At 42.8% G+C, this 21,160-nt stretch overlaps 1 protein-coding gene across 7 annotated transcripts in view; it reads left to right on the top strand.

The window, feature by feature from the left end:
• Nucleotides 1-21,160, top strand: part of CTNND2 (catenin delta 2) — a 933,574-nt gene that overhangs the window by 887,518 nt on the left and 24,896 nt on the right. For all 7 annotated transcript variants that reach the window (XM_001147603.6, XM_016952954.3, XM_009448799.4 and 4 more), the window contains one exon: nucleotides 133-217. In XM_001147603.6, the coding sequence (XP_001147603.3) occupies nucleotides 133-217 (85 nt within the window). The remainder of the gene's footprint in view (nucleotides 1-132; nucleotides 218-21,160) is intronic.

Genomic DNA, 21,160 nt, shown 5'->3' with positions numbered 1-21,160 from the left:
CAGGGAGCACTGATCACAGATCACCATAATAGATATAATAATAATGAAGAGGTTTGAAATACTACAAGAATTACAGAAATGTGACACAGCTGTCCCACTCACATCTTGCCTTTCCTGTCTTTTCTTCATCAGACACTCTCCAAAAGTGGTCAAGGCCGCATCTCAGGTCCTCAACAGCATGTGGCAGTACCGAGATCTGAGGAGTCTCTACAAAAAGGTAAGGCTGGCTTCACCTGGGCCCTGAGTCCAAACACTCAACACGGGACCCTGAGAGGCGTCACAGACGTGGAGGGCACTTTCCCACAGCCTCAGTCATTGAAACACAACTGAAACGAGAATCAGTGAAGAAGCCAGAAAAGAGGCAATGTGTCCCCTGAGTAGCTCCTAAGATCCATGAACTTTCTGGACTGGACAGACCTGTGCTCACAGGGTCTTACCCTAAGTCATCTTACAGAAAAGAAAATAAGCTCATTTTCCTGAGCTTCAGTATTCTACAGTAGACTAACAAGTAATGACAGAGGGATTTTGGGGAAAAAAAATCAACAAATGTTAACAAGTAATTTTGGAAATATATATATATATATATATATGGAAATATATATATATATATATGGAAAGATATATATATATATGGAAAGATATATATATATGCATATATATCTTTATATATGGAAAGAGAGAAACAGAGCACGTAATTCAGGAAATCAAGAACCACTGCAAACTAGGAACATTGAATAGGAGACTCAACTGTCTGGCCCACGTCACTAAGCCCCTGAGAACCTCACAGTGTTACTGGCCAGAAGGAAAAAGACGGTGCTCCCAGTGACAAACGTGGATCACCAAGATGCTCGGCATTTGTTCCTATCACAAGGCAGGCAGGAATTCATATCGCATACCTCCAAAGAGTCTTCACCCCCAACATGGCTCAAAAATGCCTTAAGAGAAAAAAGTCACATCTAGAAAGTTTTATTCAAGGCCTCATTTCCAAAATCTGCTCAATAAGGGGTGCCTAACTTTTCCTTTTTGGTTAGGAGGGGAGAATTTTTTTTTTTTTTTTTAACATTTCCCAGAAGTTGTTGTTTTATTGTGACAAGGCCAGCAAGCATGGGAGTTTAAATTCGAGTTAACAAATAGGGGTAGAAGGCCATGTACAGTGGCTCACACCTGTAATCCCAGCATGTTGGGAGGCTGAGGTAGGCAGATCACCTGAGGTCAGCAGTTTGAGACCAGCCTGGCCAACATGGTGAAACCCAGTCTCTACTAATAATTCAAAAAAAAAAAAAAAAGCTCGGCATGGTAGCGGCGCCTGTAATCCCAGTTACTCAGGAGGCTGAGGCAGGAGAATCACTTGAACCCGGGAGGCAGAGGTTGAGGTGAGCCGAGATCGCACTACTGGACTGTAGCCTGGGCAACAGAGCGAGACTCCATCTCAAAAAATATATATATATAGGGGATAGAGGACATCACCAATAAGCGGGGAGAATGGCATAGGCATTGGTTTCCATGCAGGGATTCAGGAAGCACAAACAGGACTACAGAAGGGTGCCTGGGCTTCCATCAGCAACTGCCCACAGCACCCACCTGCAGCCCCCTGGCCACTTGCAGGGAGTGGGAAAGCCAAGATCATTGCTGCCTCCATCCCCATCTATAGCCCCCATCCCCCAGGTCACCGGCCACTCACTGGCCAGGGACGTGGGACCACAGTAAGGGGCTCACATCATAGGGAATGAGACCCATCTTGCCAGAGGGAAAATTTGTATTTTTCTAAGCAATGGGGGAAAAAAATATTTAATAGCTGTCTCTACTAAGTTAGAGTCTATTTCTAGATTTCCCCCAAGGCCTTTCTAACTTCCCTTAACTATTCATTACTTTGCACTTGAAGTTTTATAAAGTGTAGCCTATATATTTCTCTTTCAAAATTTTCCTGTTCCCTAAGAGGAAGTGTGTTTAAGTTGAAACAGAATGCAAAATTAAGTGGAAGTTCTAGATCAATGAGAGTCATCCCTCAGTATACACAGGGGATTGGTTCCAGGACTGCGGCAGATAGCAAAATCCGTGAATATTCAAGGCCCTATGGAAATTAGTCAGCCCTCCTTATACATGGGTTTTGCATCTCGCAAATACTGTATTTTTTATCTGCATTTGGTTGAAAAAAATCTGCATATTAGTGGACCCACAGTGTTAAACCCATATGGCTCAAGGGACAACGGTTAAGTCCTTCCCAAAGCATTTTATATCATAGGTTAGCATAAGCCTTTTATCTACAATGTTTTGGGTTCCATTCTATTTTGTTTGAAATTCCTATCCCAGCCTCCTTAGTTAATTCCTTCTTGAATTCCTCCAGGAGGCAAATGAAGTCTCGCCCAGGAAAGAGTCCTTCAGCTAAATAGGCAGCCAGAAATGAGGAACATGGTATAAATTAGAAAGGAACTGGCCATTCTGAATCAGTGGCTCCAGAAGCTCAATGAAATATTACTGCCTGAAATAAAACCCTCTTTCCTTTAGATCCTGAACGTTTCCTGTTTGCTGAAATAAACCTTCTGATACTTCTGTGCATTGAAGGGAAGCAGCTTTTAGACACTCTCCAGGCTCTTTCTTGAATAGTCATATGAGTCTTCCATCTTAATGTTTTTCATTGTTGTTAGTAGAGTTCAAAAAGCATAATTGTCTGTCTATTTCCATGAAAAAAAGAATGTGTTGACAGGAATTTAATGGAGCTAAAACTCAAGAGTTGAAGATGCTTAAAATATGTTTCATTTGAAGAGATTCAAGAAGGATGGACTGGACAAATGAATGGTGATGTTTTCAGTGGACCCATGATTTAAAAATATCGAGAAAGAGCTGTTCTTAATAATTACCAAATTATGCAGTTGTGAAATGAAAGGAAGATCTTTGTGCCCAGTGTCATAAGTGCTGCTAATAGCAAAGCTCAAAATTCAAAAAAGCTTTCCTTTTGAAAAGCTCCTTTGTGAGAAAACCAAATTCATTCATCTTTATGAATTGTTTTTAATCAGTGGGGAAATAGATTTCTATTTTGTTCTTCACTGACAATTTGCATATCATTGAAAAAATGTCTGATCCATATCTTTTAATTATCCATGCTTCGAATCTATTTATTAAACATCTATTCTAGGCTTAGCAAAGGAAGCGTTCCAAAGGAAAACATAAGATATGGGAAGGAGGTACTAGGGGTAAAGATGAAATATGAAACTATAATGGGCAACTTCATTCAGTTCTGAATTACATACTACAAATTTTAAAGCATGAATTAAGGGAAAGAAACTTATAGACCAAATCTGGAGAGGCATTTATGGAGTTTGCATAATTAGGAGGTAAGAGATAAGGACATTATGGATAAAAGGGAAAGCGTGAGGGGAGAGATGGGAATTGGATTGAGAGTTACATGTCCGTGGAACAGAATTCGGCACCATCTGTCATGCTCATTTTCTTGTCGAACCCAGGTACAGAGGCCAGGATGTCATTTCATTAGCTCACCTACTTTATGTTATCTAGGGAGACACATTCTGATTCAAATCAGAATATTCTTCCAGCTGGGTGTATTGATTAATATAAAACTATGTTTGATTCATGCTGCATTTGGAACCAAAGCATATTTGTATCATCGGAACCTTTGATTTTTGTGAAGCTTGGCCTTCTGGGTTATTTTGCCCTAATGGAACATCAACAGATGTAGGAGAATGTGATCACTTGCAGGCTAAAGAATGCATCACCCTTTTAAAGCCAGTCTTTAAGTTTAGATAACCACAAATAGAACTTAGATGTTTTGTGTCATTGCAGAGGATATTTTCTAAAGGAAAAGACGATGTGCCATGGGAAGAGACTGGATGTCGGGGTACAAGAGAAGTAGGAGATGGAAAGTTCTTGACTTTTTAGAACCTTGGGACTTAAAAAGAAATGGAGTGACTGAAATAATAGGGTGCTTATGTTTGACTATGGTTGGGGAACTGTCAGGATGGCTGGTTTTGAAGGAAAGAAGATGGGGGAGGGGGAGGACATAGAATTAAAAGATTATAGAAATCATCATGTATAAATTCTTAGATGATACCTTAATAATCCGCACAACATCTCCAAGAAGTAGTTGCATTGGTTGGGACCCAAAACTATAGGAGCTGAGACTACACAGGGATCCCTTTCCCTCTCATGGAGCTGTACGTGCTCAGGCAGGTGGCCCAAGGCCAGCAGGTGACCTTGATGCCTGTCACATTGCTCTGCCTTGCAAAAGAAACATCATTCCTGCCTGTGTAAGCAAAGCACCCTGGCTCTGCCCACTTCTCATTCCAGCCCATAGGGTGAGAGAGGGGAGAGGGGAGGGCAAGTGGCACAGAAGTTGCCAGTCTCGGGCTCACACCCCGGGGTGAGAGCTCAGTCCCATCGCCACAGCCCCCTGCCAGGGAGGATGGGGACAGGGGGCTGCATAACCCCTGCAAAAGGTTTGTGGCAGGAGAAGAAAGGCAGTACCGTTCCAGCAGTCATTTTCTTCTCAAATGGCTTTAATGTCAGCTGTAATCACAACCTAATGAGGCATGTTATCCCATTTTGGGGTAACTGTAATCATCCAAAACTTCTTACTTATATTAAGCAAAAATCTCATTATTTGCAACTTCTGTCCTCTAAAAGCTGTACTGGAAAAGTCTAATCTGTCTTCTCTGCAATAGTCTTCCTGGATTTGAAGCTAGCCATCTTTATCTACAAGGTCATTTCTTTTCTAGGTCTAAAATGTGTAGGGGAGGAAAAGAAATATCCTCCCTCACCCATCACTAGGTTCATGGCTGAAGCCCCTATAATGAAAGACAAATTATAGTAACAAGAGAAAAGCATACAAAATTATCTATATAATTAGAAAATTACATGAGATAATTACATGCCAATTAATTATATGAGAACCTCTGTAAGGAAATAAAGGCCCAAAGAAACAGGTAAACTTGTGTATTTTTATGCTTAAGTTTGATGGAGAGTGGACACCCATGGAGAAGTCTGATTGGAGGACAAAAGGGTATGATCTAATGTTGATAAACGAGGAGATCTTACAGATTCCTCTGTGGGCCCCTGTGAGTTCAGAGATAAGGATGTTCCTTTGCTCCAGTATAAGGAGGCACCTCTCGAATGAGGGTTTTATGACCTGCTTAAGGGAAGAAGCGTGAGGGGAAGGTGAGAGAGATCTTTCTGCCTCTGTTGTTTTCCCAAATGCCAAGGTGCCATATTTGGGGTTAGCATGAATCCCATCACATGCTGAATTCTAATATGTCAGCCTTTCCACAGCCTTCACCATGCTATCCTTTTTTGCCAAATGCATGTAAGTTTGTTGGTATCCCTTTGGTAATATAGCACCCCAAAATGAATGTATTCCTCCAAGCTTGTTTGAAGCAGAGGAGAATAGACAGAGACTATGCTTTCCTGATGAGGGACACTCAACTTCTACTCATAAAACTGGAGATCACATTGGTGTCTGAAAGGCTCATCCTACAATTTGGTGAAATACAAAGAGTGCATGGCCAGGGATCCACAGCACAGCCCTGCCACTTACCAGCAGCATGACCTTGGGCAGGTGACTTGAGACCCTCTGCCCATCAGTGTAAGAACTGACTTTCAGCAGCCCTCTGGCCACCTCTGCTGAGGGGTGGAACACCATGAGTAGCTCTCTGATTCACCAGGTTTCAGATGCGCTAGGGTTGCTTGGCAGCCGGTTATCTGTACCTGATAAGCAGCCATTCCTGATGAAGAGCCACCAGGAAAGTAAACGACCTCTTAAAATGGTCTCTGGCTATTCTTATACCTGGCAGCATGTTCTCTGGAGGCAGCGGGACAAGCCCTCAGATCTTCGGAGGTTTGGAAGCCTGGGTCGCCATGATGCTTTCCTTCCACTTTGTGTATCCAAGTCTGTATCTTTCCTTGACCTTTGTGTTAAAGAACCTTCATAGCCTTTCATGAAGACTGTGAGCATCTCTCCCTCAATCCCATCCCCTCCCTTGGTTTTCCCATCCATGATGGGATAGCCATAACACTTGCCTCAGTGGATTGCTGATGTCTCAAATGGAACAGCAGTCATCACAGTGCTTTGTTAAATGGAAAGTAATATATCCATGGGAGTTGCTGCCATTAATTCAACAACATTTTTCCAAGCTTTTTGATTGGCAAGTGCCATCTCTGCCATCCTGTCCACAGGCAGCTGAAGGTTTGGATCCAAGGATTTCATTTTATCATCATCATCATCATCATCACTAGTCACCTCTGCCTACATTTTTACAGCTCCTTTCCCCCTGGTCTCTCTACTCTGTCTCCTCTAGTCCCACTGTCTTTCTGCTTTCCCACGGTCTTTCTCCTTTCTCCCATGCAGCTCTGCCTGCTAGCGATATTCCTATAGGAAACAGAGTCCCATGTTTACAACAGAGAGTGGTAGGTGCTAAAAGCTGGTGATCAGAATTGAGGGGATGCTACCTGCATGCTTCCGTGCCCTCACTATCACCTCTGCCTACATTTTTACAGCTCCTTTCCCCCTGGTCTCTCTACTCTGTCTCCTCTAGTCCCACTGTCTTTCTGCTTTCCCACGGTCTTTCTCCTTTCTCCCATGCAGCTCTACCTGCCAGTGATATTCCTATAGGAAACAGAGTCCCACGTTTACAACAGAGAGTGCTAGGTGCTGAAAGCTGGTGATCAGAATTGAGGGGATGCTACCTGCATGCTTCCGTGCCCTTGCCTCTCCGTGGACTGCTTGCCTGGAAGACAAGCCAGGCCATTCAAACAGACCCTGTAAAGTTACTATGGAAAGGGTCAGGGCAGTCTCTGTTGTTAAAGTGGTAGATGATTTTTCAATGTTCAGCTTATGGTCCTGAAGCTCATTTTGCTCTAAGAATCTCAAAGTGCTTCAGAGAGAACAGCGTCCACTCAGTATCTCTCCGAATGAATTAAAATCCATAGTTCAGGCGGGGCATGGTGGCTCATGCCTGTAATCCCAGCACTTTGGGAGGCCGAGATAGGCGGATCACTTGAGGTCAGGAGTTCAACACCAGCCTGGCCAACATGGTAAAACCCCATCTCTACTAAAAATACAAAAATTAGCCAGGTGTGGCAGTGCAATCCGCCTGTAATCCCAGCTACTCGGGAGGCAGAGGTGGGAGAATTGCTTGAACCCAAGAGGTGGAGGCTGCATTGAGCAGAGATCACGCCACTGCACTCCAGCCTGGGTGACAGAGTGAGGCCCTGTCTCAAAAAATCAAAATAAAAAATAAATAAAATCCATAGTTCCTAAGCGTATGGATCAAATCACAGGTAGATCAGACGTCAGACCCAACCTCTTGTTGACAAGCAGTGGGGTTAGAAACCAGATGAATTCTCCCTCCTAATATTAGTGGTCTGGTGTTTTTATGGTTGTGCCTCCCTCCACTCCACCCCACACACAATGTTGTTATCTTGCACAGTGAGCTCATGTCTTGAAGAATGCCAGACTGCCTGTGCTTGAAAAGGAGTAAGATCATATTTCTCTGAATAGAGACACTGTATTCGCTCTTGCCTTCGTGATGAGAGAAAGAAAACGTAAAACTAATCTTTCAATGTCCTTCCTTTTATTGTCAGAGAAGATAGACTCTTGGGTTGCACAGCAAGTGAAGAATGAGCTTTGATGGGAGTGGAGTCATGCCCTTCATGGCCTGTCTCACACCAGGCTCTCTTTCCTTACCGCTCTTGGATTCATTTCATTGGCTCTTGCGGCCATTGCACTCACAAAACAAGAAATCAATAAGTAATTATAGATGGGTAAGGGAATGCCTGTAGGTTTCCTCACATGTCCAAATCAGAGTGGATGAAGGAGTGAATACAGCCTTTTGTCATCTTTCGCAGCTTGCTTGTGGGAGACTGACCACTCTACATAGATGAGCCAGTAGCCATGGCCCTGCAAACTGAAGTCATGTTCTCATGTTTAACATTACTCCATCACCCTCATCTGCTGGACATTTGAAAAGCAATACCAGATTCCAGTGAGAATTAGAAAGATACTTTGAAATATTGTCGAGGAAAAACACAATATAGTCAAAATTCATAATTTTATTTAAGCTTTGCAGTATGAAGGGTGAGGAATACTGAAGGGCTTTAATATGTCTTCCAATATGTTGCCATTTTGAGAATTAATAGATTCTACTTTCTGGGTATCTAAGATAGGGATGAAAAAGCAGTAAATCCTCTATAGAAATAAATTAAACTACCAAATGTAGAGCTGTCATTTTATCAAGGAAATTGCTTAATGGGAATTTATTAATCTTCCTACTGTGCTGGAAAATTCTTCAACAACAGATTATTGGAAAAACATAAGGACTTTCAGCCAGATTTTAAAACAACCCAAGGCTAGTGTCCACAAGGTTTGCAATTGTAGCTCCTCAAGTTCTTTCTTTTCTAAATCACTTGATGTCAAGTAAGGGTAGAAAACAAAAAGGCTAAGGTTAAACTCAGCTACCATACTGTCTCCTTCATAAATCTGGACGTTTACTTGTTGATGTTTGGTATTGACAAAGAAGGTCTTTCTTCATGAGGTCTCCTGACCTCTCTGAGACAACTCTCAGACACTCATCATATGATATCTGTCCAAAAGCAAAGGCACAAATGGGAACAGAAGCAAAAATCAATTGTGCAAAAGTGGAAATCAATGCACATGGCAGTTGCTAAACAAGAAGTCACTAAGTTACAGCTGTTGCTGGGATAGATCCCCAAGTCAGGGGAAATCCCATATAGCAGTACCCAAACTAAACACTTCCTCTATAATTCCACCATTTCACAAGACTTCGCTCGTAACATTTTGAATCAAACCCTACAAAAATACCCCAGAGACAAAAGGCAGAATCAAAGGACCAGATCAGGAGTTAGTAAACTCAGTAAGTTTAATGTAAGTCTACATCCATTCTTCTCATTTACTTTGGGGCAATTAACTCAAACTTACTCCCTCGTTTTCTGGTGGATCCAGTAGATTGGGTGATATCACATCTATGAGAACTCGGTGTGCTTGAGAGACAGCATGATCAGTTTCTTCTCTCTTCCCAGCTCCATCTCTTCTCCCTCCCCTTCTCATAAGCTGTGGCTTCCCCTGTCTCAATGCCTCCCAACGAGGTTGAGCTAAGTGGGAAAGGAGACTCAAGGAGAGGAGAGCAGAACCTGACCATCTTGGTTATATCCTGGCTCTGGTACACTCTGCCCATGGGAGATGTCTGCTGGCTAGCTCCATTTCTCATGAGGGCAGTGGGGTGGGTTGCTCAGAAGTACCACCCTGCAACCAAGGACCTCCCAACTGGGGATGCCTGACCTCCTCAGCCATCCGCCTCAGAATTCTCAATCAGCCTCAGACTACACACAAACCAGGGAAGATACAAATTTTGTGCCCCTGTAGCTTTTGTCATTTTGGAAGTCCTATTTAAGAAGAAGAGTACACTTTATGAATATAAAATTAGGTACAGACCCTGGAAGGGGCCCATGCGATGGGCGGGCATGAAAGTTCATGGCTCCATGGTCAGTTCACCTCTGGCACTGAATCTCTGTATTGCCCTGCTAATGCCACTGAAGACACCAGGCCTGCCACCCCCAAACTTCAGGGAGCTCATGGTGAAGCTCTTTACATAGTCCACTCCCTGGGCTTCTGGAGGAGGGAGGCTGAGGAATCCCCAACCAATTGATTACTTCCAAGGAAGTTCTTACCACCAGCCGCTTCCACCCTCAGCCTAATCTTATATAATCTGGAGTTGAGTCATATGCTAATACTGCAGAACCCTATTTTGTCCACCATTTTTGCAACTCTGAGTGGAAGGTCTAACACTTCGAGAAAGTGGGGCAAGGGGGCATCTATTATTCTTTGCCTTGCTTGGGACCTTAGCCAGAACAGAGACAATAAGAAAATTACATTAACATCCTGGCATACTACCTTATCACCAGTATTTAATTATCTACAAGTTTTCTAGAGAATCTGTTTCCTTGCCTTTTCCAGCTTCTAAAGGCTGCCTGCATTCCTTGGCTGGTGGCCTCCTTCTCCACCATCAGAGGCAGCAGTACCGCATCTTTGAAATTTCTTTGCTTATGCTGTCGTACTGCCTGCTCTGTGACCCCCCGAGTCTCTCTTATAAGGAACAACCCTTGAGATGACATTGGGCCTACTGGGATATTCAGAATGATCTTTCCTTTTCAAGGTCTTTAACTTCATCACATCTGCAAAGTTCCTTTGGCCATTTAAGGTAGCATATTCACCAGTTCTGGGAATTAGGATGGTGACGTCTTCTATGGGGGAGGCAGTATTATTCAGTCTCCCACTCCCTCTCACATAAAAGCCTGAGTGTAATGGTCAAAGTCTGATATAACGCCTGCCAGAGCCAGGGGTTTGGCTCCTCCTAACTCCATGCTCACCACCTCTGGAGTGTTGCCCTCATCTGTATTATCCACATTGGGTATCAGTCTGCCCACATTCCAAACAACTGGAATGGAAAAGAGCCAGGGAGGGCATGCCTTTTTCTTTTAGAGACAAGAATGTAAATACTTCCAGTTCTTAATCAAGTGGCCACCCACATCTCCCTGTCTAGGGGCTTAACTGAAAAGCCGAGTTTCATTACACGGTGTGAAAGTGAAGAAAGGCTACCAAGATGTTCATTCCCTGGACATCCACGCTATGTGTGCAACAGCACCAATGCTCCTTTTGAGTATCTGTGCCCAGTTTTTATAAAAGCCACATTCTTGGGAGATCCCACAGTGCTGTCATTTCATTGGAAATACTTCCACAGTAATTACCAATTGGCTTCAACCTTGAAAACGGCCGCAAGTCCATGACTCCTTTGCCCTATGCAGGGAGGCCAGCCAGTTTGATGGAAAGAGAACTGTACGTTTTCAGACTCCATTTTGTAGCTGGAACAATATAAGAACATTAGCAACAACCAAGGGAAGAAGTGAGGTCACAGAATGTGGAACTGTCTCAGATGTTTCTTGTTGTTGCCACGTGTCCTGTCATAACCACGTGCCCGTGACAGGCTGCCAGCAGTTCCCGAGGTTAAAGCTGAGTGAACTCACAGTTCCCATGAACTGCTCTGAGAGAGCTGTTCATGCCGTCCTCACCGCCAGTGCTCCATTTAACCAGTTGACAGATTGGCCACTGGTAAGATATGTAGCATAAAATAAAAGTATACAGCAATTGGGTTTTTCTCTATGCCAGTCTATGTGATAGTACCCCCATTTTCTTATTCTCCTTAATACCATGTGATTCCTCTTAGAGCAGTCCTGTCAATCCTACCAGCAAATGGCCACTCCTAGTAGCTTACATTCATTCGTACATTCAATGCATATTTACTGAGTACCTGCTGGATCATCTGCTCCCTTCTAGGTTCTGGAAATTCTGAAGTGGATACATCCACATTGGGTTACCTTTCCCCAGTTACATAGTGGCATGCATTTTAGCAATTTTTTCTTGATTGTTTCACTTTGTGCTTACTTTTATTGGGTTCTATTTTAAAATAGAAATATATGTTTATTCCCTATTTATGGTCCAGGCCTCTTGTTAAGTCGTTTTCTCCTGACATTGTCCATTTTCCTCCTCCTGTTTCTTCATCCTCTCCCTCTGGTCATTCTTCCCCTAGAGATACATATGCTCTTCGTGCTTCTATCTTACAATGTTTGAGAAATGTCCTCTCCCCATCCTTCTCCATCTTCTGCCTTCTCACTTTCTGCTCTCCCATGGTCCAGCCTTCACAATGAGGTTTCTAGGAAGGTTGGAGTTCATTCATGGTGCCTTTCTTACTTTCTGTTGTGCTCATCAACCCCTAGCAGTCAGTCCTCATGCCTCCACGGAAAGGGCTCCTAACTGCAGCATCCAATGAGTCTCATTGCCTGTGTGACTTAGGGAGGGCTCCCCACTGTAACACGCAGACCTAAACATCTAATGATCCAACTACACAAAAGTTTATTTTCTTGCTCCTGTAGTCATCCTGGACAGGTGTTCAAATAGATGGGTCAGCTCTTCTCCATGTGGGCACTCGGGACCCAGACTCCTCCTTCCATCTGTGGCTCTGGCACGCCATAAGGGCCGCAGCTATACCTGGCAACACACATGCCCGCTGCCTCACCTCCGTTGGCTAGATCTCCATCACATGGGTGTGAAAGGCTGCCACAAGGAGAGGCTGGGACATGTGGTCTAGATGGGCATCCAGGAAGAAAAGGGCATGGACTGGGGAGGCCCTGACACATCTTTCTCTGTTAAACAGCCTCCTCCCTGGCTGCTTTGTCACTATTCTTATTTTTCTCTATGTGGGAAGCCGCCCCTTCTCAGTCTTTTTTGCCAATATCCTGGTCCTGGTCTTCCCTGCAACATCCTTGTTTGGGACCCTATACCTGCTAATGTAGATGATCTCATCTGCTCCCATGGTTTTTTTTTTTTTTTTTTTTTTTTTTTTTTTTTAATAGAACCTGTCTCATGAGAACTTCACAGCATATAGGCAAGATCCCTTCACAAACCACTACCATCTTAAGACAATTGTTTTTTAATTATACTTTGAGTTCTGGGATACATGTGCAGAACATGCAGGTTTGTTACATAGGTATACAGATGCCATGGTGGTTTGCTGCACCCTGCTCCCATGGTTTTTAAATGCATTTGAAGACTAGTTTGTATCCACATTTATTTCTCTATCTGGTCTTCACTGTTTAACACTAAACCCATCCATACAACTACCCACATGACATCTGCACTTAGATAGCTCATCAGCTCTAACTGTCCATACATCCAGTGCTTAGCTCTCAGTATATTCCCTAAATCTGTTCTTCTTCCGTGGTTGCCCATCTCAGTAAATAGCACCCAACCCACCTTGTTGTTCTTTTCAGAAATCTGAGAGTTATCCAACTAATACTTCCTTCTTTCCTATCTCCACTCTATTTTTCACAAACCCTGATGATATATTTCCTAAATATCTCCCATACCCAACTATGTCTCCCATCCTTACTTCCATCATCATCTGTCCCTGGTCCTGGTACAATATTACTGCTTAATTGGTTTTCTGGAATCAACGTTACCATCTTCAGTCTATTTTCCATTAAGCATTCAGAATATACTTTTAAAAATCCCGATCTGACCTGGCCATTCTCCTGATTAAAACTCTTCAGTACCTTCCATTTTCTCACAAAGTCCTGCTCACCTCCCTGCGCTGACTTCCGTCCACCCTGCCTGCGATCGCTTTGCCTCAGCCACGCTGTTCTTGCTTCCCCTTGCTCTTCCTCTGCAGGTACAAAGCAGTTTCCACTTCAGAGCCTTGGCATTGCCTGGGCACAGGTCAATTCCTCCCCCGGGAATGCCTCCCCTTCTCTGCCTCCAATCCTGGTTATTGCTGCCCCAGTGTAACTATAACACCCTCCAGAAAAACTCCCTGACTTTCCCCAGCTCTCTAAGGCTAATAGCAGTCCTTCCCAATAACCTGTACTTTTCCTTCATGGCTCTTACAGCCTGGCTATTGATGTGATCATGTCTGAACACCTGTTTCTCCTTCATCTTCCCCTCAATAACCATGCCAGTCTCTCTTTTCTTGCCCTGTGCCCAGCATGGTGCTAGCTACTTACTAATTTTTATTGAATAAAAGCACCAGTGTAGCTACCCCAGAGTGTAAGCCTAGCAGAGGGCATGTTCAATGACTCTGCTTCCATTCACATTGTCATTAGCATTTTTCTTTTTTTTTTTTTTTTGTGAGAAGGAGTTTCGCTCTTGTTGCCCAGGCTGGAGTGTAATGGCATGATCTCAGCTTACTGCAACCTCTGCAAAAACGAAACGGTTCAAGCAATTCTCCTGCCTCAGCCTCCCAAGTAGCTGAGATTATAGGCACGTGCCACCATGCCCAGCTAATTTTGTACTTTTAGTAGAGACAGGGTTTCTCCATGTTGCTGAGGCTGATCTCGAACTCCCGATCTCAGGTGATCCGCCCACCTCGGCCTCTCAAAGTGCTGGGATTACAGGCATTAGCCACTGCGCCCGGCCTGTCAGAAGCATTTTGAAGGAGACTGGAATATAGAGAACTTGAAGTTGAGACCCAGCGTAAACATCGAATTTGTTCCCCAGTGATGAGTGTATATGTAAAATAGCTGACTGTTCAAATGCTCAAATGACATATTAGAAGCTAGACATTTGTATTCCTAAATCTGAAGACTGGACTGTTCAGTTTTATCCTGAACTTAACTTTGCAGTACTAATTGAAACACAGAGGACATTGTTAAAGCTCATCCAAGTCAGATCTTTGTTTTAAGGCCTCAAAAGCAAAGCCAGGGAGGTAAGAGGACTGGTATGGTCTTATTTCAATTTCCCAGGTGTTTTCGTTTCTTTGTTTGTTTTGGTTTTTTGCATTCCATTGGTACCTATTAACTCCTAGCGGTTAACAATGGTATACTTTCTTCTACTAAATCATATACATTTTTTCCAACTTTTCAAATCTTCTTGGTTACACTGGTTCTTTAGAATTAGCCCAGTAGCAGTAAATTGAATTCCTAAAACAGATTTACACAGTATTTGCTTTTAAAAGATGGTGTTGCACAAGATCCTTATGCTTATACGTACTGTACCTTTAAGTATCCAAATCAATTTAATTAAATTTCATTAGAAGCAACAGAGCTGATACAAACTAATGAAAGCAACTGGTATGTCAGGTGGTATTTATTTGTACATTAAACTGCAGATACTCCCTTTTGGCCCTTAAAATTTAGTTTAAATATTTAACTCTAATAGCTCTTGGAATTGTTGATGGAATTAGTTTTAATGAATCTTTAACAAACAGTTTACCTTAAAAATAGATGGAAGCTTGTTTTATTACAGCAGAGAGGAGCGGAAGGTTTTGTAGTTAAGCAAAATCTGGCTTGGTCTTTAGTCACACAGACTGTGCATCAGAATATTCTACCTTCAGTTTATTGTATTTAATACCTTTTCTTGAAATAAGAAGGAAGTGTATGTGTAAATGCCACTAATTTGAAATCTTTTCATTCTCTGCTTAATGTGATTACATTAATAGGTTTCTTCCACTCAAAAATGACTGGAAAACTGGTACAATTTTGAACAATCAGGCTTCTGATACGTGAGCATTAATGTCTTAGCTGGTTACCTAAGGCAATGATTTCTGTTTTGACTTTCATCTGAAAAATAGGTACCCAGCGAAGTAGTCTTGCTTGTGAATGTAAGTACTAAGCCCTGAGTGTTACAGGCTGGTGCATGGGTGAGCTTGGGTTGCTAAAAGCCCAACAGATTTTTGCCACACTTTTCTTTATATCTCAAGTCACTTAAAAAAAAAAATTAGACTTGACAAGGTTTGTGGGCTGTAGAGCCTTCAAGGACAGCTAAGGTGAAAAGCTTGTGTTTGTGACTTCAGTACCAAATAGTCTGTGTATGGCCACTGAGGAATCCTCGCTTAGAGGCCAAATCTTGCTACATTAAAAAACTTCCAGAACTGTTTAAAAAACAGGTAGAAAAAGGCCATACATAGGCCAACAGTGTCCTAGTCATTATTTTGGGTTCCAATTAATATCCCCAGTAGAAATAAACAAGCATTGTTCATTTTCAAAGTTAATTATTTCTTGAAGCTCCTGGGTCAGAGAAGTCTCTTATAAGAAAATAGTTGATGAATCTAACTTCTAAGGATAGAAGACAAAGTTTCCAAAACTCTCTTTGGAAACGAAATTATCAATAGAAACATCAACATTGACCATATCATCACAGCTGTGGCTATTCACTGGGTCACCCTCCACCCCATCAGGGTCAAGTTTCTAAAAGTTGTCTTCCAGGAGCAGGGTCAGAAGCCACCATGCACGTAACTCAAAATTCCATTTTCTGCTAAATCTCATCTGTTGAAACACTTTAATGAGGATTTGGTATTTAGCCTGTTTTCTCTCCCCGTAATCACCAAATCCACTCAACCTTCATTTGAGCAGCCCTTGAAATATTCACTCTCCCCTCCCACCTTCTCTCTAAACTGTATTACATGGAATGAGCCAACTTCTCTCCCTAATCCCCTTTCCTCCTCCTCCATCAAGGAGTATCCTTCTCCATCCTTTCTGTGATTCAGCAGAAGTAGGGTGCTCTCACCTGCTCAACTCAAAATGGCAGGATGTCCCTTCATAGAGGGAGGCGGGAGCCTCAGAACACATGGGTCATTCTCATTCCACCACATCTAAATTCTCTCCACTCTCTTATTGACATGCTCTGCATGTTTTCTGGAGCACCACTGGTCATCACTGTTCCCTGCCCAGTAATATTCCCACAAGGTGACCCATCCAGAAACCAACCCCTTCAGTTCAGTAGGCACATTCTGGAAGCAGGTGTGGACTGCTGTACCCAGCCCTAAAAGAAATTGGGGCATAGCTAATGAGAAACGTAATATACTCTCCCTTTTTATCCTGTTTCCTGATTCCCCTATGGATCTGTGTGTGGGGGGAACTGAATGCATTTGCCATGGGCAAGTACCTATATCTTCTTCTGAGCTCCATGGGGCAAGAAGCACTGGAGGTGGAGGGACAAGCTGTGTGCTCCAACTGAGTCAGCACCCACCCAGGGGCCAGAGGTGGCAGAGATAATGATGCTTCAAAATTATTTTCCAGACCGGTTAAAGAGGAGGCAATTGTATGTACCTCACACTGAAACATGGTCAGTGGAGAGGAATTACCATTTAAAATAGAGCAGGCAAGCCAAAGCCCACTTTTTTTGTGATTGTCGTTAGGTACTATTTTACCTAAGCTAACACTACCTTTAGCACAGTTGCGAGTATGTCATAAAAGACAGATCTACCAACAGCAGAAGATGATTCTGATGAGGTTACTCTGAGCTACAATTAAAAGAAAAAGGTTCTAAGGCTCTGAATGTATTTATTTCTTATAGAATAGAGCGTAAGAACTGTGGATGCTAGCTATAAAACCTGTGAAATTGATTATCATTTCATTTTACAATAATTAATACTGTCATCTTAAATCATTGACTCCAGCTAGCATTGATTAGGCACCTCTGTGTTCCAGGTACTATGCTAGATACCACGGCTTCAGAAATAAATGAGGCACCCTTGCTGCCTCACAGCTAGGGAGACAGCCTGCATTGCTAAAGTCTGTATTGTGATGTAAAAGCATTTTATTACTATCATGGAAAGAAAACTGGTTGCATTACTGAAAACTCCCCCCAAACCAGGGTGGCATAATTTATTTGGCAATAGTAATTGAATGAACATGCATTACCTGCCTCCTGTTTGCCTAATACAGAACCAAGCAGGATAAGATTTAACAGGTAGAAAAAGACAAGGTGCCCTGCCATGTCATAGAGCTGCCTGATCAAAGGTGGGGATGTTTGAAATTGAGTCTCATAAGCAGTGCATGCTGGGTGATCAAGTGTGATTGGGGCTCAGTGTGTGTGGCACCTCTCTGGCCTGAGATTTTGACCTGTTTTGTTACTATAGAAGTCAACCTTGGGAATGGAGACTGAAGGGCCTCTTGGGATTTAGCACTTTAAAAAATGTGCCCCAACTTGTCACTGACACCTATGCAAAGAAACCCCAAGCCAATGGTTCACAGCCCTGGCTGTTCATTAGCATCCATTTGGGGGAGGAGTGGAGCTTTTGAAAATAAGGATACCCAGGCCCTACCCAGAATAACCTAAAGAGAACCTCAGGGCTGGGGCCCAGGCATTACTATTTTTAAAACTCCCCAGCCTGATGAGTCACATTGCCCTTAATATGTGGAAAAGAAGCTGAGATGGAGCTTACCAGTAATTGTGAGAGAAGGGCCAACTCCTGACAGCTCTCTAATTCCACCTCTCTATCTGCTGAGACACCCAGGGTTAGCAAGCCAAGTAGTGAAAAGATATTCATGAGAATAGTTTTGAGCCTTGCCAGACAGTTCTAGCTCATCCCCTGCATACAAAGCTAACAAACTCCTGTGCTCATCTGAACTGAATGTCGTGCACATTTTTTTCTTTTTTGAGACAGAGTTTCATTCTTTCACCCAGGCTGGAGTGCAGTGGCACAATCTCGGCTCACTGCAACCTCTGCCTTACGGTTTCAAGCGATTCTCCTGCCTCAGCCTCCTGAATAGCTGGGATTACAGGCACCCACCACGACGCCCAGCTAATTTTTGTGTTTTTAGTAGAGACGGGGTTTCACCCTGTTGGTCAGGCTGGTCTCAAACTCCTGACCTCATGATCTGCCCGCCTTGGCCTCCCAAAGTGCTGGGATTACAGGCGTGAGCCACTGCGCTCAGCCACACAATTTCTAGAATAAGAAGCTGTGGCTCAAGTGTGTGTTGTCCTAACCTCCTGTAGACCAGTCCGAATGAAAGCTACTTAGTCCCCTCATTCAAACTCTTAGTAGAAGTCTCTCTAGTAATACATTCTTCTTGGCGATGTTTACAGGATGTTCAGAAATATAAAATGGAGAGTGTTATAGATCCAGGGCCATCAAAATCCATAAAAAGAAGACCTGTATGAACTAAACAGACTGACCACATCCTAGAAATACCGCGAAGACCGATGGTAGTGGGGCTGTGGGGATGAACATCGCCCGATTGTCGTGCACATTGGAAATGCCCGTGTGGACGATTGTAGCTTTGGGGAATAATACAGTTTCATAAGAAACACATTGAAAACTTGAGCACAGAGGCTGAAAGTGGTGGAGGGACAGCTGAAGGGTGTAAGATAAAGAACATCAGATTGTTCCTGGTGGCAATTTAAAGTTCAGTGACTTTGAACTCATCTTCTTTTTTGGATTTCTATCTCTATATACTTGGAACAATTTAACAACCTCCAGTTTTAAGTGTAATGTGTTAAAAATAAAAACCAATTTGAGGCACAGATATCATATCACATTTTTGACAGCTTAGCTGCGTCTTCAGCTGAAGGGCACAACTTGTGGGTCAGTCTGTTGAAGGTGAACGACAGATAGTAAAAGAGTTCTTTATCATCAATAGGAAGGATTCATGGCCCTTCCCCGGTTACCGTGGCGATTCTTCACTCTCCCTGCTTTTTCCCTGGGCTTTCTTATCTAACCCCTATGAGCTGTACAGGTGGTGCAAAGAAGAGCTAAGGTGAAATGCCCAATATAACAGAATTCACAAAATAAGTCTCTGGCCTACAATAAGTTGATATTTTAACAAGAAAAAACAGTGATTAAAGAGGCAAATAATGATTGAAATGATATGTGCCCGAGTTGTATATATTTATGTGAACCACCTCCAATCCATTCTGAGTGACAGTGGGAAGTAAATGAATAATAGATTGATTGCTAGCTGGCTAGATAACAAAAATGCACATGGCTAGTGGAATAGAAGGAATGTCAGCTTAGCAATAACTTTCCCAAAGAATCTCTATCTTCATTTCCCTTCTTATTTAAAAAGCGAAACATTATTTTAATTGAATGACTAAAGAAAAACCTACAATAAAAGATGAGGAAGGCCATGAGATTTGTGCTCAAGGTGTTTGTAATGAGTGGTGATTGATCTATGCCATGGGCCAGCTGCACCCTAGCCTCTAGCATCTAGTGTTCCATGAGTTTCCATGACATTTGGCAGCTGCTCCTCTATATCTGTGGGAAATTGGTTACAGGACTTCCCAAGGATACCAGAATTTGTAGATGCTCAAGTCCCGGCTGTATTAATAAAATGGTGCAGTATTTGCATATAACCTACGCACATTTTCCTGTAAACTTTAAATCATTTCTAGATTAATTATAATATGTAATGTTAATACAATGTGCTATGTAAATAATTGCATCGTTTAGGGAAGGATGACAAGAAAAAACAACATGTACATGTTCAGTACAGACAATATGTTTTGGAATATTTTCCACCCTAGGTTGGTGAAATCCATGGATGTGGAACCCACAGATACAGAGGGCCAACTGTATGTGGCATCGGAACTAAAGTTTTAAAGTCCTTTCTGGGCATTGTCGAGCATAGCAGTGTTGAAGTTGTGCAGTTTGGTCACTGTAGCCTTCACTCTGCATCGATGAATGAGAGAGGGGAGATGGAGAAGGTCACCTCTTCTCACAGCACACAAATTTTATGTTTGTCTCATTGCAGTGTAGAAGGTATTCTGTTCCTCCTGGGGCTTCTGAGCTGTGGGTCAGGAAACAGCTCTAACGAAGATATTTATTGGGTGTTTACTCTGCCCCATTCCTCAAGCTCCCTTCTCCCGTCCATTCAAAGTGCCTATACCCACAGGCATGCAGTCCCTGGCCATCCTCAGAGGGTCTGAGTCAGGGGTTGCTTCTCCATTTCTCCCACCGCACTCCGCTGTCATCACCCTCAGTTGTATACTAACCCAATCACATACAGACAAGTTACCTGCGGGACCACACTTCTGCCAGGCATTTGCATTTTCCATATTTGATTTTATGAAGGATTTGAAAATTTTTTGAGTGCATCCATATAGGAGTTCCTTTGTAAGCAATTTTGTTATTACACTCAGTTTTCTGACATTTCCAGAAATGTAAATACTTAAATGGTTGCAGTATAGTCTAAACATCATGAAATCTGAGTTGCTGAGCAACACATATCTCCAATCACCTGCATAAGAGAGCAATGCTAACAAACCTACTGATGTCTCACCAAGTGAAACCAGTCCTACAGCTGTGCCACATTTAGGTCTAGTGTGTCCTTAGGTCTTAGAACATAATAAATATTTAGCCAATATTCACATTGTAAAGTACCTTGTTCACCTTTAATACCACACAGAATATCATCACATTCATAGCCAAAGAAGCCAAGGTTTTGACTAAACGACTGTCCCGAGCCACTACTTGGAATCCCAAAGCACACCTTCTACATTGCAATGAGACAAACATAAAATGATCTGTCCCCATTCAGTCATATTTAGGACTTCTGCCCTCTACAAAGCATTTCCTTCAAAAGACAGGGATTTAATTTTTTTTTTTTTTTTTTTTTTAAGATGGAGTCTAGCTCTGTTGCCAGGCTGGAGTGCAGTGGTGTCATCTCAGCTCACTGCAATCTCCGCCTCCCAGCTTCAAGTGATTCTCCTGCCTCAGCCTCCCAAGTAGCTAGGATTACAGGCACGCACTGCCACGCCCAGCTAATTTTTGTATTTTTGGTAAAGACGGGGTTTCACCATGTTGGCCAGAATGGTCTTGATCTCTTGACCTCGTGATCTGCCCACCTCGGCCTCCCAAAGTGCTGG

This window comes from Pan troglodytes, chromosome 4 (assembly GCF_028858775.2).
Source record: "Pan troglodytes isolate AG18354 chromosome 4, NHGRI_mPanTro3-v2.0_pri, whole genome shotgun sequence".
Classification (NCBI taxonomy): Eukaryota; Metazoa; Chordata; class Mammalia; order Primates; family Hominidae; genus Pan; species Pan troglodytes.
Note: the sequence above shows the minus strand (reverse complement) of the source record. Positions and strands in the feature narration are given on the sequence as shown.